Consider the following 25,751-nt stretch of genomic DNA (forward strand, 5'->3'; position numbering starts at 1 on the left):
TGCTTTCTTTTTTTACCTTTCTTCTCAACTTCACATTCTTTTTCCTATTTTATTTGTTCTTTTACATTAACCATATATTGTATTCTCTCATCTTTTCCTGTACCAATTTATCAATATTGTCATTCCACCCTTCATTTCTATTTTGAATTCCTGATTTGTCCTGCATTCATTACCCCTAAAGCTTCCTTAGCTGCTTCCACTACACATCTAAGGGTGTCTTGATTTGTAACAATACTGTGAAAAGGGTAGCTGCTACTCACCATATAGTACTGTTATATTCCATCATGGATCTTCTATTGTTTAATATCTTGATGTATATTATTCCCAGAAGAATACATTATATTATTCATTTTCATATTCAATTTAAGCCTATATAGGAATACAGCTGATTCATCCTCTTGAGTTTTTAAGATTCTCCAAACTTTTTGCACACATCTTCATCACTCCATTCTACCAGATTTATAGAAGATTTTACTATTAGGGAAAATATTTTAGTTATCAGAAGTTAATGGTCAGTAACACACTGTGCATCTCTGTACACTCAAAGTCATGAAATTTTAAAAAGGTTTTCTGTCTATTTATAATGTAATCAATTAAAGATTTTCTTTGGGGTGTAGCCTATGTCCACGTAAATTGATGAATATATTTAAAATAACCATTTTGAATCCCCAGTGAATACTGCTGACATATGGCTATAAGTCCTTCGCCATTATCATTCTCATCCTTTTCTCCATATGGCCCCACAACTGATCTGTTAACCTAGACCCAACATGGCTATCAAAACTTCCTAAAAGAATTCTCTCTTTGCTGCTTTTGATATACGACTTCATTTTTCAACACAGTCACCAACAAGTTGGAACATTTCACAAATCATTTAATTCCTCTTCAGCCACGGAGCCATTTGAGAACTACTGTGCAAACGTCCTCATTGCTGGAAAATCTCTTCAGCCCCATACATTCTTTCATTTTGCCTGAGACAACAAAATTGCTTGGTGGAATATCTTTAACTCCTGATCAGCATTACCCATATCCGTGCAGCCTTGATCACTCTGCTGGCACCATTTCATCATGGCTGGACATGACACTGCATTTAGTCCACATACTGCCACAATTTCCAGGGGAATCTGAGTGCAACTGAGATGTTATTACCACAAGAATTGAACTATCCTCCCCACTTCAACTCTGGAGTATACTTGCAGTGGCCACACCACTTCAATCGCACCCTGTAATACACCTGTTACCCATATCACAGCAGAACTGTCTGCAAGGAGCCCACAACACTGTATTCTCTTCTGACAATGTGCCACTCTTGTTGCACAATGGTCCTAGCATGGGATGACATGCAGGTCTCTGCCATTTCTCACAGTCCATGTCAGCACATACTGGTCTAATCCACATTGCACAATGCTTTTTAGGAATGAGTACAGTGGACTATGATACATGACAAACATACTGTATCTAAAGGAACTGGATGTGACGGGATCATTATTTTTGAAATCAGTAGTTCAAAGACACCCAAACTGGTCTAATGTTTAGAGTATTTAATGTTTACTGGCCAGTAGAGTTGAACCAAATGCAGTGCTATGTTATACATATGTAGACAATTAAGCCTCAGAAACAGAATATTTCTATAACATTATGTTAGCAATAAAGGAAGTGAGCAGCAATTTTCCTAGCAGAATCACAGTTTTTACTGCAAGTCTTACAGAAAGATAGCTAAAAATCAAGAGAGAGTTGAACAAACCGTTTTCAGCAAAAACAAGTCTACTGAAACAGTTGTCTTAAATGTAGAAGAGAAGTTCTGGCAAAAACATAAATGATTAAGGAGAAAAGAAGACCACTCAGAGAATAGAAGCAGCATTGAGTCATTGACAGGCACACACAAGGGAGAAAGGAAACTTGATAGCTTTTGGAATAACTCCTTTGTTGAGCTAGAATACCGTGCTAACTAAAAGACAATGACAGGATTGCATTTTACATATGGACTAGGATAGGGTGGGGATAGGGTGAGGTGGGGTTGGTAGAGTGGGAGAGAGGGTGCAGGCAACAACAGGGGTTCAGGGTGGGTAGCTAGTGGCTTGGAAACAGGCAGCAAATTTGTTGACTTGGAATGCGAGAGGGAGGGGTGGCAGGTGCACAGTCTAGGCATGTGATGGTTCACTGCTCCAGTCCAGCATGATATTCAGTAATGAGGGCAGCACTCCTTTTACAGCTTATTCCTGGGGGTGGTGGGAGGATTAGAAGTGTGTGGGGAGATGGTACAGGAAATCTGTTTCCAGACTGGGTTGGGGAGGGGGGGTGGGGGGTGGTATGAGGATGAGAGGGGGGAGGTACGAGGGTGGGGTGGGGGGTGTAGTGACTGTCTGTGAAGGTCATAGTGAATAGTGAGACCTTCACCATACTGAGTAAGGGAGTTCTCGTCACTGCAGACACAATGTTCACTGGTGGCCAGACTGTAGCGAGCAATTTTTTGGTGTGAAAGGGATGACAGTTGTCGAAATGCAGATACTGCTGGTCGTTAGTGGGTTTAATATAGACATGTGTGGATGGAGCCATCAGAGTGGTGGAAGTTAATATCCAGGAATGTAGCATGTTGGATTGAGGAGGGCAGGTGAAGTGGACGGAGGAGAAGTTGAGGTTCTGGAGGAATGAGGACAGGGTGTCTTGGTCCTGTGCCCAGATCATGAAGATTTTATCACTGAAACTGAACCAGATGAGGAGTTTTGGGTTTTGGGAGAATAGGAAGGTTTCCTCTAGATGGCCCATATAAAGGTTGGCATAAGACAGTGCCATGCTTGTGCTCATGGCTGTACTGTGGATTTACTTACATATATTTCCCTTATAGGAGAAGTAGCTAGGAGCTACTCGCATGTGTCATGATACAGTTTGTAAGGTTTATGAGGAAAGAAGTAGTGGGTCTGGAGGAACTGGAAGAGGTAGTGTTTGATAGTAGCTAGGCTGGGGGCATAGGGGATGTTGGTGTACAGGGAGGTGGCAACAACAGCAACAAGTAGGTATCCTGGAGGTGAATCGATGGGGATTGTAGAGTGTCGGTGAGATGCTAGGTTTTGGGCAATACTCCAGTTCAACAAAGAATTTATTTCAAAAGCTAGCAAGTTTTCTTTTTCTTTTGTGTGTGCCTGTCGATGACTCGACGCTTCTGCTATTCACTAAGTTGTCTCCTTTACTCATGAAACTGTTGTCTTTGATTTCTTGAAATCAGGCCTGAGTGCTACAGACCAAACTGAATTAAACTATTGGCTGTTTCAAGGCCTATCTACAGCATTTGATCCGATCACTTACAATCGGCTGCTTTGTAAATTGTGCAAGTATGGTACCTATGGAGTTGCCTACAATTGGTTTAAATCATATCTTTGAGGCAGGCAATACATGGCAGAAATATTACACAAAAATAAAAGTTAATTTTCAGGATACAGGGAGCTTTGTTATGGTGTACCTCAAAGTTCTGTGTAAGGCCTCTGTTATTTTTGGTTATTACAGATGAGTTACAATATCACTTGTTAATAGCAGGGCCAATGTTGTCTGCAAATCATACTTTTCTTTTTTAAAATTAAAGTACACAATGAAGCAGATTCACACAAAATCTCTCTGTGAAAAGTGAATCAGCAGAAAGATGGTTCTGAGGTAACTGCATGGAGGTAAATGAGAAGAAAACAGACTGGATGAGCTTCAGAGACATAATAACAGAAGTATATAATCCAAGAATATGGGATTGTAGTACTGAACAAACACCTTACAAAACATTTCTAGGAGTTTGATTAGATGACAGTTTAACGCAGGAGAAACAAGCTGAACTACTGATTGAGGAAATACTGTCATGTTTTAAGAATACTTCATGATTACTGTGACACTAATATGGCACCATGTGCATACTATGCAAATGTGGACAGCCTCTTCTGATATGGTGTGATGTTCAACAGAAATGTGTTTCACAAATCAATCATTTAAAATTAAAAAACAAATGACAAGGATAATCAGAAAAATTACCAATAGGGAATCATTCAAGAACATCTTTAAAGAATTTAAAATATTGACTCTTTTGGTATCATATATATATATATATATATATATATATATATATATATATATATATATGAGTGTATGTTATCTTCAATCATATTTAGGACTTTTAGCATTAAACAGTCAAGATCAAAACTGTGAAGTTAGATGTAAAAATCATTTTCATAGAGTAGAACATACCAAGGTCCTATATTAGCTAACTATCCTATAAACTCACAACAAACTTCAATCAGTGTGAAATGTACATGCAGATTACGAATGCCGTCCCACTACAGCTAGACAATTTACTAGAAACAAATGAAACTTTGGGCCTGAACAGGACTTAAACCTTGATTTCCCAATTTATGTGAGCTATCACCTTAACTGCTTCGGCTATGCAAGCATGCTCTGCTTCACCTAGTGCTTATACAATTATGTGCTTCTCGCACAGGGAGTGACTTATTTAGTTTTTTAATCAGATTGCCTTGAGTTTGGCATGAAGTACATCAGTGCAGTGTCCATATTTGATAGTGTCTGTAAAGTTTGATGCAATGTTCCTTCAGATATGTGTGCACATCCAAAGGAACAGACACTGCCGATGATCCATTGCCATATTAAATCATGAAATGTATTTGTAAATTGTGAACTGGGAAATATTTAAGTTTAGGTCTGCCTGTGAAGCGGACTAGGCTAGCCAAAGCAGTCACAGCAACTGCTTCTCTAAAGCAGGAAATCCCAGTTTGAGTCCTCGTCCTGTACAAATTTTCATGTTTCCAGTAAATTGTGTAGCTGTTGTGGTACCATATTCGCAATCTGTGAATACATTTCATGATTTAATAGGGCTATAAATCATCAGCAGTGTCTATTCCTTTGGAGGACATGCATGCAAGTCTAAAGAAACATTGCACCGAACTTTACAGACCCTCTCAAGTACAGACACTGCACTAATGTATTCAATGGATTGCTTGCAGAAACAAAGAACATAAAACATTAGGTAAATTATTTTTAATCTACAAATGTAGAAAAATAATATGCATACAATATTTACAGAATGATCACTGAAGTTGCTTTGTAAAGAAAAGCAGATGTGTCTGGTGTAAAACACTTAAACTGCAGTATGTTTAAGATGGAGAACTGTTCTTGTACGCAATTAAGACAAAAATTTGCTTCCATGTTATATTATAAGAGAGTAAAATTAAGGAACTGAAAGGAATGCTGATGTCAGAAATGAGAAAAAATTGCCTGGGAGGTGCAAGCTTAAGGGATGGGACAGTCTGCAGGTCAGCAAGCAGACAGGAGTTGCAACGGCTCACCTGTGGTGAGCCACACCTGACCCCCACCAACCTGATGCAGTAACAAAATAAATAATACCTTCTAGCTGAGTGGAGAGGAGACCTATAATACTATGAGTGGAAACACTAAGATGTAATGAACACCAGTAGACCCAACAATAGTATAACAAGGTGAGAGAAATTAACAGCTTCGCATGTGGGTGCAGCTGAGAGTCCCCTGGCACTCAGCATGTGGTGAGGGGCATTCCTCCCACAATTGCCCCATCTCCCATCCCAAATAGTCAGTGTTGAAGACGGTAATAGAATCCACTCTCATGGAGCAAGCATATAAGCATATTCAATTATTCTTTCATCATCGGCTTGTACTGACAAGGAAGCCTTGCAGTCATTGGTGTGCTGTACGAAGGGGTACTCCTAAGAAAGTAAAGCAGCGTACCGCAGAAAAAGAACTAACCATATCATGAAAATAATTGAAAATAGAGCTATAGAGGTACGACCAGAGCTGCTGGTGGGGGATGCAGGGCTCAGAACCCCCTTGGCTCACCATGCAACAGGAGATGCTCCATGCTCAACCCCACTCCGAAAGCAGTTTAAAACGTTACATTTGAGAATAAAAACTTTCTTGGAAGAAACAAAGACTGTCTGCACATCAACCACCAATACTAGAGGTAAATAATCCAAACAACCATACTTGGCTTGGAGAGAGAGAAGGAGGTGATATTCCACCATGATGTGAGCTACTGTCTATACGGGTCTGTAACCACACTGTGCAGGTGGCTCACTATGTTAGATAAAATTATGTGTTAATGTGGTACGATCGATGTGGAGGTGACATAGGACAGTTGATTCCATCCAGTAGGAATGGAAGAAGGAAATCCATACAGCTATAGTTGATTAGAGGAGGCAGTAGCCCATCAGATGACATTCTGTTTTGAAGTGAGTACAGGCCTATCTATTTCTGAAAATCTGCACTCAGGATTCCTTGACTTGTGCCATAGGGTGGTGGGGTTTCGGGTTCCTCTGGAATGGTCAGGAGTCCACTACACACAGCAGGCGGCTACATGGGTAGCAGGGCTTGTGTGGCGTGGACTGAGCAGTTTTTTAGGTTAGATGGCCTCAGGCAAGTACAGAAAGGGCAACAGCCTCAATGGGTGCGGGGCAAAGTCAGGAGATGCGGGGACCAAGCAGCAATCGGTATTGTAATTGTACACTGTTGAAGCTGCCTTGGTAAAGTACCGGAACTTCAAGTGCTGATAGACAGCACCGAAGCTGAAATCGTTATAGGTACGGAAAGCTGGCTGAAGCCAGAGATAAATTCTGCCAAAATTTTTACAAAGGCACAGACGGTGTTTAGAAAGAATAGATTGCATGCAACCGGTGGTGGCATGTTTGTCGCCGTTAGTAGTAGTTTATCCTGTAGTGAAATAGAAGCGGATAGTTCCTGTGAATTATTATGGGTGGAGGTTATACTCAACAACCGAGCTACGTTAATAATTGGCTCCTTTTACCGACCTCCTGACTCAGCAGCATCAGTGGCAGAACAACTGAAAGAAAATCTGGAATACATTTCACATAAATTTCCTCAGCATGTTATAGTCTTAGGTGAAGATTTCAATTTACGGAAGGTTCCAAATGATTGGAAAAGAGCACAGGTAGTTCCAGTTTTCAAGAAGGGTCGTCAAGCAGATGCGCAAAACTATAGGCCTATATCTCTAACATTGATCTGTTGTAGAATTTTAGAACAGGTTTTTTTGCTCGTGTATCATGTCATTTCTGGAAACCCAGAATCTACTCTGTAGGAATCAACATGGATTCCGGAAACAGCGATCGTGTGAGACCCAACTCGCTTTATTTGTTCATGAGACCCAGAAAATATTAGATACAGTCTCCCAGGTAGATGCCATTTTCCTTGACTTCCGGAAGGCATTTGATACAGTTCCGCACTGTCGCCTGATAAAGTAAGAGCCTACGGAATATCAGACCAGCTGTGTGGCTGGATTGAAGAGATTTAGCAAACAGAACACAGCATGTTGTTCTCAATGGAGAGACATCTACAGAGGTTGAAGTAACCTCTGGCGTGCCACAGGGGAGTGTTATGGGACCATTGCTTTTCACAATATATATAAATGACCTAGTAGATAGTGTCGGAAGTTCCATGCGGCTTTTCGCGGGTGATGCTGTAGTATACAGAGAAGTTGCAGCATTAGAAAATTGCGGCGAAATGCAAGAAGATCTGCAGCGGATAGGCACCTGGTGCAGGGAGTGGCAACTGACCCTTAACATAGACAAATGTAATGTATTGTGAATACATAGAAAGAAGGACTCTTTATTGTATGATTATATGATAACGGAACAAACACTGGTAGCAGTTACTTCTGTAAAATATCTGGGAGTATGCGTACAGAATGATTTGAAGTGGAACGATCATATAAAATTAATTGTTGGTAAGGCGGGTGCCATGTTGAGATTCATTGGGAGAGTCCTTAGAAAATGTAGTCCATCAACAAAGGAGGTGGCTTACAAAACACTCGTTCGGCCTATACTTGAGTATTGCTCATCAGTGTGGGATCCGTACCAGCTCAGGTTGACAGAGGAGATAGAGAAGATCCAAAGAAGGGCGGCGCGTTTTGTCACAGGGTTATTTGGTAAGCGTGATAGCACTACGGAGATGTTTAGCAAACTCAAGTGGCAGACTCTGCAAGAGAGGCGCTCTGCATCGCTGTGTAGCTTGTTGTCCAGGTTTCGAGAGGGTGCGTTTCTGGATGAGGTATTGAATATATTGCTTCCCCCTACTTATACCTCCCGAGGAGATCACGAATGTAAAATTAGAGAGATTTGAGCGCGCACAGAGGCTTTCCAGCAGTCGTTCTTCCCATGAACCATACACGACTGGAACAAGAAAGGGAGGTAATAACAGTGGCACATAAAGTGCCCTCTGCCACACACCATTGGGTCGCTTGCGGAGTATAGATGTAGATGTAGATGTAGGATTGTCAAAGTGAAAGTTGGGTGAAATGGTCCCTTGGATTCCCATGTCAAGTGGGACCCAAAATAAGAAAATTCAGCAGGTAGTACAGCAGAGCAATCACTGTAAATGACAGGAGCACACGGATACACCAGAACCACCAAAAGTAGCAGATGATGAAGGGTCTTGGTGGCGACAAACATTAGGTCCTTGAAGTAGATTGGTCCTAATTGGTTGGTTGGTTGTTTGGGGGAAGAGACCAAACAGCGAGGTCATCGGTCTCATCGGATTAGGGAAGGATGGGGAAGGAAGTCGGCCGTGCCCTTTCAAAGGAACCATCCCGGCATTTGCCTGGAGAGATCTAGGGAAATCACGGAAAACCTAAATCAGGATGGCCGGACGCGGGATTGAACCGTCGTCCTTCCGAATGCGAGTCCAGTGTGCTAACCACTGCGCCACCTCGCTCGGTGGTCCTAATTCATGATTTATGTACCAACCAAGGAGGAGTACACAGGACTAGACAGGGAGCACACTGTAAGGAGATAGGCAGCGGTCGTGATGTGTTTTCAAAATGGGAAAACGACTCAAGGGTGGGGGTCAGCGTGTCTTCATGAGTATAGCCTCAGTCTTAGTATGACACATTATATACTGAAATACTCCTTTCGTTTGTATTTCGCAGATTCTGTTGCATGGTGCAAAATCCCACTTGCAACTGCAACTGGAAGTCTGATGCCAAAACAAAGAAAATATTGTTACAAGTAATTCACAAAAAGCTTTTTCTTGCTTCAACCTGTATGGTAAAGAGCTCGATGTGCTGACAAATGAGATCTGAACAGAAGTCTTAGAACATTCTCAAATTTGACAGATGCATACGATGAATATTTTCTCAAGAAAACATAGAAGTCTTTCAAAGCAAAAAATTAAATACTCTAATGGGCAGGGAGAATTATTTTACAATCAAATTAATTTTGGAAACATATGGCACATAATCATTATTCTGTCACTCCACCTGGAAACATGATTTATGTGCAATATATTTCGTGCACAGCAGGGCACGTGCACTCACATTATGCCAGTTATGAAACATTTACGATAGTTTGCTTTTAGAGCAGAAAGAAAAATCTAGAACTCAACATAGCGAAATTCTGTGAGTCAATGTGCAGGCAACTGCATTATTCTAGAAACAACACAAGGACAAAATATAAATGTGAAGGACAAATGTAGTTTCAGTGTATTAAGCTTGACTTAACAAACAGATCTATGCTATGCATAGACAGCTGCCCTTCAGTATCATTCACACTGAACTAAAAAGTAGAATGATTTCATGGAATAAACAGAAAATCAACATGCAAATTGTGTTTACTGACCAGCTGTTATTAGTTGTAGCAACACTGCATGATGAAGGATGAATTGGTTTGAGGCAGTGGAAACAGATATACATGACTTCAAGCTCCTTAGTATCACAAGGAAACAGAGGGAAGGAGATTAAGATTTTAACATCTTGTTGACAATGAGGTGATTTGAGACAGATCACAAGCTGACACTGGTGAAGAATGGGGAAGGGAACCGGGCCTGTCTTTTTCAGTGGAACCATCTCACAATTTGCCTCATGTGATTTAGAGAAACCACAAAAAATCTAAACCTGAATGTGAGTACAGTGTCTCACCACTGAGAACCTGTGCCTAGTTCCCTGGCACCAACTAGACTAAGTATAACTATGTTACCACAAACCTTGTCACAGTGCCACACTGGATCAGCACACTGCCGTATCTGTGAGGCTGCCCCACACACGCAATGCTGCTTGCTCGTGCGAGGACAGGGAGAGCAGTCCCCAGGGTGACACTGCTCTGGGCACTCATGCCGCCCGCAGCTTAACTTGCGTCCACACACACTGCCGCATGACCATTCCTTTTTGCAGCAACGCTGTGGCCGGGGTGGTTGTTTCCCGCAATAACAGGTGCTGCGTACCATTTTGGGACAAGGTGGACACGGTCCTACAAATAATTTAACAAATATTTGAAGTTTCTCAGACACAAATTATATACCAATAATGGAAATGGCAATTGCTAGAATTATTACAATATGTAATATACAATATAAAAAGTGAGTTACTGGATAAGAGTAACGCTGGTAATCTTGCTAAAAAAATATATACAACTCCCAAAAGAAGCAGTCAAGGTAACAAATGGGTAAAGAAGTAGATATTGAGTATTTTAAAACAAACAGATTTTAAGCAAGTGGAAAAGTGTTCTTGTACAAGTGTACTGCAGTTTGTAAACAACTATCCTGACCTTCTTGCTAGGGAAATGTTGAGTCAAAGAATATTAAATCTTTCATTATATATTTAACAGAAGTTTTATTCAAAGAATTTTTCCTGCCTTAAAAGGAATATGATGCAAAGTGTGAAGTCCATATGTTAGTACACATGAAAAATCATCCCAAAAATGCCAACTATATAATTTTGCCATTGTCTCGTATGATTTGTTTGATTGCACACTGCTTTTGGAAGTCATTCTATTGTGCTTTTTCTTCAGTTAATCCTCAAATCAACCACTTAGTTTCCTAAATCAAAAAAGATAATTTAATTGAGAAAACCAAAATTTATTACAAGGATATAATGGCTCGACAGAGCTTACCTTCAGGAGATGCAATTCCAAGTATAAACACGAATAAAAAGTTTTTATACTATTTTTCAATCTAATTTCACTCAAAGTAATACTATAAGTGCTTTCATTCTGAAGGTAGGTAGCATAATTTGATATGTTCCTAAAACTGTTTAACCCCTCATAAATGGTCAGCTCAGGATAGCAAGTGTCCCAATTCGTTAATGTGCCAATTACTCTTACCCAAGTTCCATGTAATGAAATCTGTCATACCAACATGCAGCTTCAATACGCAAAATTCTTAGCATGTTTTATAATTTAAAATTATTTAATTAATGGACTCCAGGAAAGTGTACTACATATTTCTGGTGAAATTATTTGTCACATTAAAGGCCTTACCACTAGCTCACTACACTGACATAGACAGATTTCTTCTTCTTCTTCTTCTGCACTGCCTCATCAAGGACAACATGGTTAACTTGTTTTTTAGAGCAATTTCACTTAAGTATCTAGCGATTTGGTCCATATGAAGGTGTCGATACAGGAAAGTACTAACCTTCAGTTCATAATGATTAGACTGATAATCTAATCTGTTGTGTTTTTGTTGCACCACATGCCAGTAACAAGTACAATATTTATCCAAGTATAAGACAATCCTGAATATATGATGATATCACATTTTCTAGGAGGCTCTTTAAGAAAAATTTATTTTTTAACAAATCTGACTAATCAAAATTACTAACTTTTATAGATGTAAGGTATTTGCCTAAAAGTTAACAACCCATTATTTGTGCCATTTATTCATTGCCTACATTCTGATAATATAAGGAGAAATAAAATAAACAAAAAGAAACGGTTTATAGTAATTTTTATCTTCACTTCATCCTTGTTTACTGTTGTCTGTCGTATCACAATTTTTAATCATCGTTGTCATCGTAACAACAGGAGAACTGTGAAACTTATATTTTCATTGTCACAAATATTTGGCTATATGTTGTGGTTTCTGAGGTAGTGGTTTTTTTCTAAACACACAGTGGATTTCGCTTCCATATTGACATAACAATGTTACAATTTCTTTTGATTCCAAAAATATCATCTGCCAGCCACTATATCACTGGCTTTGTAGAATCAGCAGCTGACACACTGCCTATCGTTCCCGTCATACCTCACAGTGAGTGTTGATAGCATTGCTGCACGAAATGCTTAAGTACACCATTGGCCCCAATTGAAACTTTTTAACATCTCCTACAGAAATGTATGCTGCTGTTGAATATTTGTCCAATTTTAAATTCAATTCAGAGTACAAATGGATTCAGGCAAACTGCAGTTTAAACATTTTAGGTGTTCATAAAAAGCCAAGGTACACTGTTTACATTCTCATGGTTAACAGCACAATAAAATTTGCTGCCCGCTCACCAGTCCCCTCACAGCATTCATCATAATACTCAACCAAGATGGTGCCACTGTTCCACCTCCAAACCTTCCACAATGCTGGGCCTGAGCAATAGTGAAACACACACGACAATACCTTCTAGGGTACACGTCACGCACAACAACAGCAACTAATACCTAAATAAAAGATTGCAATCACAATTCGGTCCAATTCTGAAACTTTCACACATACCACAATTTAGGAACGTCCGCTGGTACAATCTCCACAATGGGCCTGTCCACTGCAGTTTATTCTTGCGATGACAACTGCAGTCGGCTTAATGTGATTTATTACATTTGTTACAAGTTTTACTCCTGATTAATTTTCTTTCTTGTTTCATCTGAATATCACCATCTTGATCTTAAGCTGGTTAAAAGCTGGTGACATTTTCCCCCAGTATTCTAATACAGTTTGTGACAGTGGCCAAATTACCATTTGCAACTCACCTGGGAAATCATTACAGTGTTTTGTAACCAAACAAAATGGTTCAGAATGCAGTAATGATTTTAGCACAAGATTTTTGCCTATGAATGTTAACCTTTACTTAAAAAGCAGCATAAATACTCTTACGAGAATTTTTACTGCACATTTAACTACAATAAATGTTTGTAAGTTGACAGGATTTAATGCTATTTGCTGCTTTGTTTCACAAATTGTCAATTTTTAAACAGAGCATTAGAGTGTTATAGTTGTTACCTAATACCTTCTCGAATATCCCTTGCACTAGTGCACAAGTTAATTGTCCCATGATCATTTGAGTACGGTTGCTACTATAATGAGAAATTCATCGTATTGGGAAATCTCGAGCATATTCAAATGAATGCACTGCTAATTTGCTACAGACTATCCATCGGGATTCTTCAAAATAAATTTGTAAGAAACCTCAGTAGCCAAAGCATCATTTGTAAATGTAAGACAACCTCTATACTAACTTACTAAATAATGTAAAAACATTGACCTCAGCAGCAATAGATTAATCCACAAATATGACAACGCATTTCTGGAATGACGAATCTGGGAAAAAAACCATGTCTTATAATTGGGTAAATATGGTAATCCCCAATGTGCTGCTAAAAATCACTACCAACTATTTAAACTGCTTTATCTTATAATATTTATTTTCTTGTCTCTGAATTTAACCAAATATATAACATGCAATAACTCAAAATACATTGTTGTGGGTTAGCACTTTCTTCCAGCAACACCTTCATGTATGTAAAAGATAAAGAATTTTTTGTATTTCGTGCTGCACATTTGTTAGGCATTATCTGAGCAACAACTGCAACCATCACTGCAGCAGCTGGAACTGTTTTTTTTATTTCCATGATTAGTTGCAACTTTGGATCACCATCTTAAGTTACAGAACAGTTCTGCTTGTTGTGATCATGAGACATTCCTCTTCCTGCCATACTATCCCACAATACCTACCTTACTGTTTACAGGAAACAGTCTGGCTGTGTACTTGGTCCTATGTGGGCATGGCTTATTGACATCAAAACTGAGACTACATGGTGGCTTATCCCATGTAGTATAATTCATAACTGATTCTTCGTAATTCAGTCAAGCACTTATACCACCTCATTATTAACCAAGAAAGCAACTAGTTATGAAAATCAAATTCAGTTTCAGTAGCAGTTCCAGTGGTTGTAATTGTAACAAATAAAAGGAATACAAAAGCCACATAAACATGGCTGAGGACATTCCAAGCTTTGGATGAATCCTTCTTCAGAGTTAATATAATAGAGGGAAACATTCCACGTGGGAAAAATTATATATAAAAACAAAGATGAGGTGACTTACCGAACGAAAGCGCTGGCAGGTCGATAGACACACAAACAAACACAAACATACACACAAAATTCAAGCTTTCGCAACAAACTGTTGCCTCATCAGGAAAGAGGGAAGGAGAGGGAAAGACGAAAGGAAGTGGGTTTTAAGGGAGAGGGTAAGGAGTCATTCCAATCCCGGGAGCGGAAAGGCTTACCTTAGGGGGAAAAAAGGACAGGTATACACTCGCACACACGCAGACACAAGCCTTGTGGTTGTGTCTGTACGTGTGGCTGGATATGTGCGTGTGTGCGAGTGTATACCTGTCCTTTTTTCCCCCTAAGGTAAGTCTTTCCGCTCCCGAGATTGGAATGACTCCTTACCCTCTCCCTTAAAACCCACTTCCTTTCGTCTTCCCCTCTCCTTCCCTCTTTCCTGATGAGGCAACAGTTTGTTGCGAAAGCTTGAATTTTGTGTGTATGTTTGTGTTTATTTGTGTGTCTATCGACCTGCCAGTGCTTTCGTTTGGTAAGTCACCTCATCTTTGTTTTTATATATACTTCTTCAGAGTTAGTTACACACACACACACACACACACACACACACACACACCTATATGAATACATTGTCCTTGCCAACTACATTGAGCAGCACTGCAACTCGACTAAGGTTGGTCCATAGCTGTGTTGGGTGGAGCAGGTGAGGATAGAAAGTGGGTAGGGAGCTGGAGAGAGAAGTAGGGAAGCATGGTTGTCGGCCAGGAGGGAGAGGCAGCAGCTGCAAGAGATAGGAACGTGGCACCAGGGAGCTAGTTGTCGCCGCAGGCAAGGGTAGTTATGCAGAAGGCACAATGATGTGAATGAGCATACTAGAAGGGGTAAATATAACAGAAGAATAGGGACTCTGTGGTAAAGGGGGTGTGAAGGCATCACGAGTAAAGTTAGCATCTTAGGGCGGGGATTGATGTGGGTGTGGGGTGAGAGATAGAGGAGGATTAAGAGATCAAAGGATGTGTCACATGGACAACTCCCATCTAATAGTTCAGAGAAGCTGGTGTGAGGAAGGATCCAGACAGCACTGGTTATAAAGCAGCTACCTGAAGTCCAGATGTGGAAGAACTAGATGCATAACCTTTTCAATTCACCAATCCAGTACATCCTATTCTAGTCCTGTCACAAGCTTATCCCCTTGTATCAGAGACAAGGCCCTCTATGATGCAGTCATATCCTATACCAGACCTGCTGCAATTTCTGCACAGCATTTATGTGGGCATGACCACCAAACAGAAGTTGACTCAGATAATAGATCACTGCCGAACTGTTGCCAAGATCATTGGTGTCGTGACAACCCAGTGGCAGATCCCAATTTCAATGGCTACTTCACAACCTGTGCTATCTGGTCCCTTCCTAACAACATCAGCTGCTCTGAATTACATACCTTGCAACACTACACTCATTCCAGTAGTCCCACCTAGCTTCATTCTCCACTAGCCCTTGCCCCACACCCACTTCTATCCCTGCCCAAAAACCCTAAACTTAAATACTCTGTTCCATCTCTCCCTTCCAGTTTACGCTTTTACACTGCCCATGTCTTCCCATGCCTGCAGCCATAATGAGCACACCAGTTACACATTCCTATCCTTTGCACCTTCTGCCTCTCCCTCCAAGCTGTCAGCCACCCTTTTCCCAACCCTCCCCCCACTCTCTGCCCTGCCCCCCCCCCCCCCCACGTCTAGTTGATGTGACAAACCATCTCAGCCCAGTTGAGTTACTGTGCTGCCATAGCGTTGATGTACAGAGGTGTGTGTGTGTGTGTGTGTGTGTGTGTGTGTGTGTGTGTGAAAATTTATTGAGTTGCTACCTTTACTCGTTGAACTATCTATGTTTAGGCTTAATTAAACACAAATAAGTGGTATTCTACACTGGAATGTTTGTGGGTATTAGTGCCATAAGCTCTTTTTGTGAAAAAAGTATTTTATCGTTGCACAAAACTTCATTTTTTGTCAACAAAATAATTTAGTGAATTCAGATAACGGTGAAACAATAACATACTACTTGTCACAGATGATGTTTTAGGAGGCTTCTGAGCCAGACTCTAGCCATTTATTAAATTTCTAAAGTGTAAACATACTGTTCCCACATGTGTGATACATTGTTGTGAAATGAATTTAAGACTATACACATTTGTTCATTAAAGGTGACACCAAGAATACATATATCTGTATATTCTTTACCTGACGTGCCAGCATCTACTTTGGAGTAAAAAAATTAATTATTTTATTTTTTTCTCCCTTAAAAACAGAAGGAGAGGGTAGAGGGTACCGATTAAACGTATTTCCCTGCTTCAGTTGCTATCTGTTTTTCCTCTTTTTCTTCCTCTTCTTCCAGAGTGTCATTCCATTTGTAAATGCTCACAATCATCACTCATCAGTTTCTTATATGAGGAGAGACACCTAATTATTTCTGTACTTTCTGAAATTACATACAGCCTACCTACCAAGCATTTCTAGTTACTGTTTGCACAACTACAGAAGCACTACAGTTTTCTCTACAAGTCAATTTAAAACTAAGTAAGTTATGCTTTTTCAGGACCTGCAACTTACGTCCACTGGAACATGCTTACTGTATTCAACCTTTTGCCTCACTCCAAAATTTTTGCCGTCTGCACTTCCCTCCAATACCACATTAATGATTCTTTTGATGCCACAGGGTGTGTTCTATAGCCAATCCCTTCTTTTAGTTGAGTTGTACATAAACTCTCTTCTGTTTATTTTGATCCAGTACCTCTTCGTCAGCACCTCAATCTACTCATCCCATCTCCAGCATTTTTCTGTAGCACCAGATTTCAAAAGCTTCTATTCTGTTCTTGTTTGCAGTGTATATCTTGAATGTTTCACTTTCATATATGGCTCTACTTCAGACAAATACTTTCAGAAGAGACTTACTAACAATCAAATTTATATTCAACATTACCATTTTAATTTTGCTGTTGTAATTAACTGTGAAGGAATATCATTTACTTCACATGCCTTATTTTGACATAAGTCTGTCAATGTTTTGTCATATCCTTCCCACAGTACTGTACTGCTCATGAAAACATCCACTATCTCTTCTCTTTCCACAATCCTCTCGTCAAGTTTCTTTCTTTTATACAGGCCTAAACTCTGAAGGACTCATGTGAAATTGATACATTAAATAAAACTTCAACATTTTACAGAAAATGTTTAACTATTTAAATTAAAAAATATTTTATATGAGTACCAAAAGTAAATGACTGTCACTGTTATGAGTGACATAGTCAGATAACAGTGTACAAAAACAGAAACATGTTCATATACTTCAATCTTACTCACCAGGATGACAAAGCAACAAGCAGTCATGCCCACAAAGAGGCTCAAGGGGTCGTCCACAAGTTTCCCCACAAGAATGTGGAAGGAGCCATGGATGAAACGGAGGATCCAGAGTGCGCCCACAAAAACAGTAATACTTTTGCGGTATTGCTTTTTCTTCATACTCATGTCGGCATTTTGGACTGAAAGGAAAGAGACAAGTATTCATCTAGAGTTGTTTCTAAAGGAAGCTAGAAAATTGATTAGTCTGAAAGATTGTAGCGTATTCTGATTTGGGCTCATCGTACCTACCATCATGAAGCTGGTGTTCCCTTAAAGGGATCTACGAGTGTCTTAAAGTAGTCATGTGACAGTTTCATATTTCAACAGCAATTGATGTGTGAAATCTTATGGGACTTAACTGCTAAGGTCATCAGTCCCTAAGCTTACACACTACTTAACTTAAATTATCCTAAGGACAAACACACATACACCCATGCCCGAGGGAGGACTCGAAACTCCGTCGGGACTAGCCGCACAGTCCATGACTGCAGCGCCTTAAACCACTCGGCTAATTCCGCGCGGCTCAACAGCAGTTGATTAAGCAATGCGTATACATGTTCAGAAGTACATCAGATAGAAAGAAATTTAACTATTTGTGGGCTCAGGGCAAATGAAAATTGAAATCTCAAGTACAATGTGTGTGTGTGTGTGTGTGTGTGGTTGTTAATCTTTCCATAAAAATCGAGGTTGCAACACAAAAACTTCAGGAATGAGATCACAGGGTCCAACAAATTTGAACAGGTAACCTTTGATGAATCACCTTGTTTTCCTGATGACAATGTACTGTTTTGCATCCAACGCACATAAAACTACAGTGACTGATGGCAGAACTAAGTAGCCTATGTTTCACTGTAGGTCTGAAAAATACGTTAGATTAAACTAAAATAATGTATAATGAGCACAGTGAAAATAAAATAGTACAAATTAACAACAAAGTCTTAGAATTAGTTGTTATAGCAGTTTAATGCAACTATATGGACAACAAAAGAAATAAATGGCCTGGAGTTCTCTTCGTAAACTAAACAGTTTTCAAATGGAAGATTACAAAGTTTCTGAAAAGGAAAATTCTGCAATCAGTGTGTACTGCCTATTTTGAATTAACAGGAGTGACATATGGACTTGTAATTTGAGAATCACTCAAACACTGAGGGTTGCAATGAAGAAGAGCATCTTAGGAGTGATTCGAGAAAAAAAAGAACTAGTAAAAGGATCAGGGGACAGACTGGTGTGGAAAATATACGAGAGGAATACCACAATTAATGCAACACATTTTTCTTTCACAGCCAATTTCAATTGAAAAAATGTGTAATTTGTTGTAGGACATCGCAGAATATTGCCACTTCACCCCCTTCAGTTTCATGAATTTCTGATAGGTGGTGGTGGTGGTGGTATATGAAGCCTTTAAAATGGCATCTATAATGGATGTGAGTTCCAAGCAGAGAGCTATCATTGAGTTTCTTTTAGCAGAAAACCAGAGCATTGCAGACATTCGTAGGTGCTTGCAGAAAGTCTACAGAGATCTGGCAATGAACAAACGCATGCTGAGACATTGGTAGAGGAAGTCTGTCATCATCGCAGAATGGTCATGCAAACCTGCCCAATTTCCTGCACACCAACCAGCCACACACAGCTGTAATCATTGCAATGTTGGAACATGCAGACACTCTTATTTGAGGTGATCACCGGATTACAATCGCCTTACTGCACAATTGTAAGTCTCTGTTGGTAGTGCTTACACTCTCATCCACCAGTTAGGGTACTCAAAAGAGTGTGCCCACTGGGTTCCTCGTAATCTAATAGAAGACCATAAAGAGCAAATATGGACTATCTGTGAGAAATTGTTTGCATGTTCTGAGGCTGATCATCACAATTTTTTCTCGATTATCATCACAATGTTTCACCACTTCAAACCAGATACAAAATGGCAATCCATAGAGTGGCACCACATCACCTCTCCTCTGAAGAAAAAGTCCAAAGCTGCACCCTCAACCGATAAACTCATGGTGATGGTCTTCTGGGACTCTGAAGGAATTTTTCTGTTTGACTTCCTCTCTCATGGTGCAACTATCAACTTGGAAGTGTATTGTGCTACCCTCAGGAAATTGAAAAAATGACTTCAACGTGTTTATCGTCATAAAAATGCAAACTTCTCTTTCTCCATGACAACGTAATGCCTCATACAAGTCTGTGCACCTGAAAGCAGCTCATAAAACTGCACTGGACTGTTCTTCACCATCCACCCTACTGCCCAGATCTCACGCGTTCCAAATTCGATCTGTTTGGCCCAAAGAAGGATGCATTCCACAGGAAGCAGTACATGGATTGTAGGGAAGTTATTGATGCAGCAAAATGTTGGCTCCAACATCAACCACACAGTCATACAGGCCCTCCCAGTAAGGTGGTGTAAGGCTGTTGCACTGAACAGAGATTATGTTGAAAACAAGGATTTTGTAGCCAGACGAGTGGGGCATGATATGGTGTATTGGAATTCTGGATAAAACCAATCTGTTTTCAGAAAATAAATGTGTTGCATTACTTATCGAACACCCTTCGTAATTACAGCAGTATAATGGAGGTGGACCAAGGAAGACCTTTGCTGGATTTCAAGACATACAGAAAGATCAAAACGATGACCTAATGTGAGGTGGTTGGATGATACAAGGGAACATTCAAGAGTGACATGGATAGCCAAAACCATAACCCATGTAGACATCTGGTGGAGGCCTATATCTGGCAATGGATGTTAAATCACTGGGGGTGATGAATCTCAGCTTAGAAAATCATATTCATAATTTTTACCTTAAGTGGCAGCCAATCAATGTGGAACATGTCAAAGGCAGTATTCATGAAAATTTGGATACAGTAATTTTCTGAGGCGCCTGATGGTGGTGGTGGTTAGTGTTTAACGTCCCGTCGACAACGAGGTCATTAGAGACGGAGCGCAAGCTCGGGTTAGGGAAGGATTGGGAAGGAAATCGGCCGTGCCCTTTCAAAGGAACCATCCCGGCATTTGCCTGAAACGATTGAGGGAAATCACGGAAAACCTAAATCAGGATGGCCGGAGACGGGATTGAACCGTCGTCCTCCCGAATGCGAGTCCAGTGTGCTAACCACTGCGCCACCTCGCTCGGTGAGGCGCCTGAAATTATTCAAGATGATGCATCAGGGTTTTCTTCAATAATGTCAATTTTGTACCAATGTTGGACACAGATAGATTGATTATTTCAGGGAAAAGTAATTTAGAAGTAAAGGTAACAACTCACTGAATAGTAGAGGTGTTCAGTCATCTACCTATACAGAAACAAGACTGAAACCTTCACTAGCTTTCAAACGAATCTTTTTTGTAGCTAGAGTAAGGTTGGCTGATGGCTAGGAGGAAGGCACCAGGTGTACAAAATAAGAATGTGGGAGGTAGAGCCAGAAGGTGCAAAGGACAAGAATGTGACTCTCAGGCACCAGAAGCAGTGAGTTTATGCAATCAATGATGACAGTGATGTGGGGGAGTGGACTGAAAAGGGGTGACAAAACAGAGGACGGGGTGACTGTGAGGAAGAAGGTGTGGGTGCAGTGGGTTAGTGGTGATTGAGGCCAGGGTAATTTTGGTACTGAATGCCCTGCTAGAACAACTCCCGTATACGTAGTTCGGAAAAGCTGGTATTGGAGGGAAGGGTCAAGATGGCACAGGTTATGAAGCACCCCCAAAAATGAAGCATTATGTGCTCAGCAACAAGTTCCGCCAGTGGATGGTTGACTCTGATTTTGGCCATAGTTTGATGGTGGCCATTCATTCCGGTGGTCTGGTGGATCGTGGTCTCACCCACAGAAAATGTGCATAAATTGCAGCAGAGCTGCTTTCACAGGTGGCCCTGCCTTTGATGGAAAAGGATAAGCCTAGGACAGGACAAAACCTGGATGTGCTGGGTGGGTAAATTGGACAGGTATTGCAGCTGTACCTTCCACAGTGATATGATCCCTATGCAAGGGCTAGGGAGTGGTATTTTCTTAGGGATAGTCCAGGATATTGATGGTCATTTCCCCCATCGAAGACCCAAAGTGCAAGATCTGTCTGGTTCACCAACCCAGCACATCCTCCTCCAGCCTCCATCAAGGGGTTATCCTATCACACTCAAGGCACGTCCACCTGTGAAAGTAGCCAGATCATATACCAGCTGTGTTGCCATATCTGCACAGCATTTTATGTGGTCACAAACGCCAACTGTGCAATCAAATGAATGGCCACCACCTGACTGTGGTCAAAAGCAAAGTTGACCATCCAGTGGCAGAGCAAGATGCTCAGCTCAAAATGATTGCTTTGAATGGCTGCTTCACAGCCTATGCAATCTGGATTCTTGTCCCAGCACCAGCCTTTATAAACTACACACAGGGTGGTTACAATTAAACTTTTGCTACTTGAGAGAGGCCCCATGAAAAACAAGTGATTGTAGAACAATGAAAGGCTGTGGAAACATTTGTAAGGTCACGCGGAAGAGAAAAAACCCACTGAAAGAAACACATTTTAATTCCCACATGAGAGGGTAACATTTGATAATTGTGTTTCATATTTACATTCCAGGTCACAAATGTTGCTCACTGTCATGACCATCTGCATCAATGATAGCACCAGAGATTGCTCTACTGCTGCCCAAAACATCTCAGGTGGGATGTTGGCTACCTCTCTCACTATGCTCATCTTCAACCTCCAACGTGTGTTAGTCTCCCATTGATAAACACTGTCCTTCAGGTACCGCCACTGCCAGAAATTACAAGGGTTCAAACATGGTGATCTAGTGGGCCACGCAGTTCGGAACGAATGATCAATCAACTGGTCTTCTCCAAATGTGTTATGGAATATCCAAGTGACCTGATGAATAATGTGAGGTGGAGCTCCATCATGTAGCAAAGCTGTTGAGTCTAAAGCTCCTCTCTCCTGTAGAGTGGAGATCATATGTTGGCAGGGTGCATGTCTGCATGTCCTTGGTCATTGGGGTTTGAGTTCTTCAAAGAAAAATGGGGCAATTATGAACTGTGTCATGAAGCCACACCACACAGTGATGCGTTTATTACGCAGGGGAACTTCTCAAATGTTCGTTGGCAGTTAATTTGAACATCTGAACCCCATTCTTCAACTACTGATGTGGAAAGAGGAACTCTCCATATGCCTTTAACCAATTGATATCTAAGAAGAGGAGCAGCACTACTGCTTGATGAGACAGCTTTGCAAGTAAATCCCTGCTCATGTTGTACAGACTCATATTGAGTGTCTGCAACTGTAACACAAGCTGATGTTTGTGTTTCAACCCTACATCGCCAAACCCATACCAGTGCCTAAAGCAAGTCATGACACTAACACTACTAACAACAAGAATCCTGCAGCATACAGTCTGAACATCATTTCTATAACGTGAAAACATTTGTAATGACAAGTGGAAGAGAAATAATGAATAAAGCAACACATTTTAATTTCTAAACAAGAGGGTAACATTTGTTAACTGCATACCATGTTTTTTGTCTACACTGGTTCAAGTAGTGAAAGTTTAATTGTAACCACCCCATACATGACAGTTGTTTTTGTAAAATTTGCAACACATCATTGAACACCGTAAACATCTGGCCTCCATCACAGGTAACCTCCGCACCCTTACCTTCTTCCCAAAGTCTCCTCTTCCACTGTTCTGTCAACCCTTCCCATTCCATTCCCCCATGTCATTACCATCGTGCCTCATACAAACTCACCAGTTCCCGTGCCTGTGTGCCACATTCCTATGCTTGCATCTACAGGCTCTCCCTCCTGCAGTCCTATCTTGCATCCCTGCTCCCATCCTCTGGTGCGTCGGCCACCCTTTCACAATCCTCCCCCTTCTCCTCCTGGCCACTTTTCGTCTACATCTCAAATACATGGACCAAAACAAGAAAAAATGTCGAGTAAACATGGGCTCTAAAGTGTGTACCTGAGGAGCTATGATCACTTGCCCATCTTTGCTACTGTGAACCACATCACATATATTGAACAAGTGCTCACAGCTCTTAAGGTACGCATTTTAGAGCCCATGTTTACCAGACATTTTTTCTTGTTTTGGTCCATGCTATCACATCTGAAAGTTGTCTACCCTAAAACCTTAGCAACAACAGTACCAGTACATGTATTTCACTGTCAGAGGTATCAGAATGGTTTTCACTTATAACTGTTTCCGGTACAGGGACCCTTAACTCGTATTGATACATCCATCCTTCTCCATCAGCCTTGAAAGTTTTATCACCACCACCATGGAATCATCCTGTATATACATACATACATACATATACATGGGTGATGACCAAAAGATATCTTGAAGGCGAAGCTCTGTCTTGGGTAAATCTAAATTTAAGTCAGTGGAAACATATCGAAGTTTCGAAAAAAGTTTTTTTAAATAAATTTTGGTCAGAAGCTGAACAAGGGAGAATTAAAAGTGAATTTCTGAATGGACAAAATTATACGAATAGGGACGGTACATCGGTGTGGAAGCAGTTAAATTTTTAGGACATGTTATATCTGAAAAAGGAATTGCACCTGATAAAGAAAAACTTGATGATATTGCTAATTTTCCTACTCTGCATAACAAAAAGCAGCTTAAATCATTTTTTGAATTGACTGGATTTTATAGAAAATTTTGTAGCAGCTATGCTTTGAATGCTCCATGCTCGTGCTAACGTTTGAAGGAGGATACCGTTTGGGATTGGAATCAGGAGTGTCAAGATGCTTTCAATGAGATCAAACAACAGTTGTGTCAGAGTCAGATATTGTTCAGATCAGATTTGTCTCTTCCTTTTTGTATTATGATAGACAGTAGTGATGTTGGATTGCGTGCTCATTTATTTCAGGAGGTTGAAGTTGATGGTGTTTTTGAACATAGATCTCTTGCATTTGCTAGCAGAATAGTGCAGAAACATGAAAAGACGTACACTTTAACTGAGAAAAAACTTTTGGCTATACATTGGGTGTTCAACAAATCTGAAAATTACTTACTACAGCACAAAGTCATCATCTATACTGATCATAAAGCATTATGTTATCTTCAGGTGTGTAATCTGTACCATAACAAAATTACTCATTGGGCCTTATTTTTACAACAGTTTAATTATGAAATCAAATACATTAAGGGCACAGACAATGTAGTCGCTGATGCTTTGTCTCGGCTACCTTTGGGAGGTGAATTATCTAAAAACTCTGGAGAAGGAGAAAAAGAATTTAAAATTATGTACTTGAAAGGCGTAAAAGAGGAAAAAGAGATTTTGAAAATTTGCAAAGACATCTGTAGGTATCAAAATCATGATCAAAACTGGAAGTTGGTTAAGAGCATGCTGGGTAAGAAAGTAGGAGAAAAGACAGAACAGTATTATAAGGTACACAAGGGTATTTTATTCAGGAGACATAAGACTTACTCAGAGGATTGGAAACTATGCTGGCCAGAACAATGCATTGATACTTTAATTACTTATGCAGATGAGAGTTTTTGTCATTGTGGATCAACCAAATGCACACAAAAGATTCAAGAAAACATCTGTTTCTATAACATAGGAAGAGGAGTCAATAAGAAGATTGCCAGCTGTGACAGATGTCAAAGAGTGAAGGTAAGTAACCAAACAAGTAGGAGCCAAATACAAAATATATTACCTAATAGTAACCTAGATCTCATGTCTGTTGATGTTTATGGAGCCTTACGTAAGTCTAAGAATGGATTCTGTTATGTTTTTGTGGTGGTTGATGTATTTTCGAAGTTCATAAAGCTGTTTCCTCTTAAGAAAGGTACCAGTAAAGAAATTATCTCTGTAAGTTTGAAAACACACATTTTCATCAGGTGGGTAACCTAAAACAATTTTATCTGATAATGGTTCTCAGTTTACATCACAAGCTTGGAAAGATTTTTTTTACCATGCAAAAATAAGGCATATTTTTAACCTCAGTGTACCATCCTTTGAGTAACCCTGCAGAAAGACATATGAGAGAGATTGGAAGACTGTTTAGAACATATTGTAGTAAGAATTGTATCAGTTGGATAGAATATGTCATTGCTTTTGAGGGTATTATGAACAGCTTACAACATTCTTCACCAGGTTTTTCATCATCTGAAATCATTGTTCCATAAAAACACGGGAGAACTGCCGGATATCAGTAACGTCCTGCCACGATATTTCGGCACAGTCTTCTGGCCATCTTGAGGTGAGTACCACTGATGGCCAGAAGACTCTGCGCCTAAATATCGTGGCAGGACGTTACTGATATCCGGCAGTTCTCCCGTGTTTT

General features: G+C 40.3%; 1 protein-coding gene across 1 annotated transcript in view; it reads right to left on the reverse strand.

Moving 5' to 3' along the window:
• LOC124612761 (NF-X1-type zinc finger protein NFXL1) overlaps positions 1-25,751 on the reverse strand; it is a 110,809-nt gene that overhangs the window by 62,303 nt on the left and 22,755 nt on the right. The window contains exons 4-5 of the mRNA XM_047141154.1: positions 17,432-17,610; positions 10,009-10,271 (exon numbers count right to left, since the gene is read on the reverse strand). Of these exons, the coding sequence (XP_046997110.1) occupies positions 10,009-10,271; positions 17,432-17,610 (442 nt within the window). The remainder of the gene's footprint in view (positions 1-10,008; positions 10,272-17,431; positions 17,611-25,751) is intronic.

The sequence above is a fragment of the Schistocerca americana genome, chromosome 4, assembly GCF_021461395.2.
Source record: "Schistocerca americana isolate TAMUIC-IGC-003095 chromosome 4, iqSchAmer2.1, whole genome shotgun sequence".
Taxonomy (NCBI): Eukaryota; Metazoa; Arthropoda; class Insecta; order Orthoptera; family Acrididae; genus Schistocerca; species Schistocerca americana.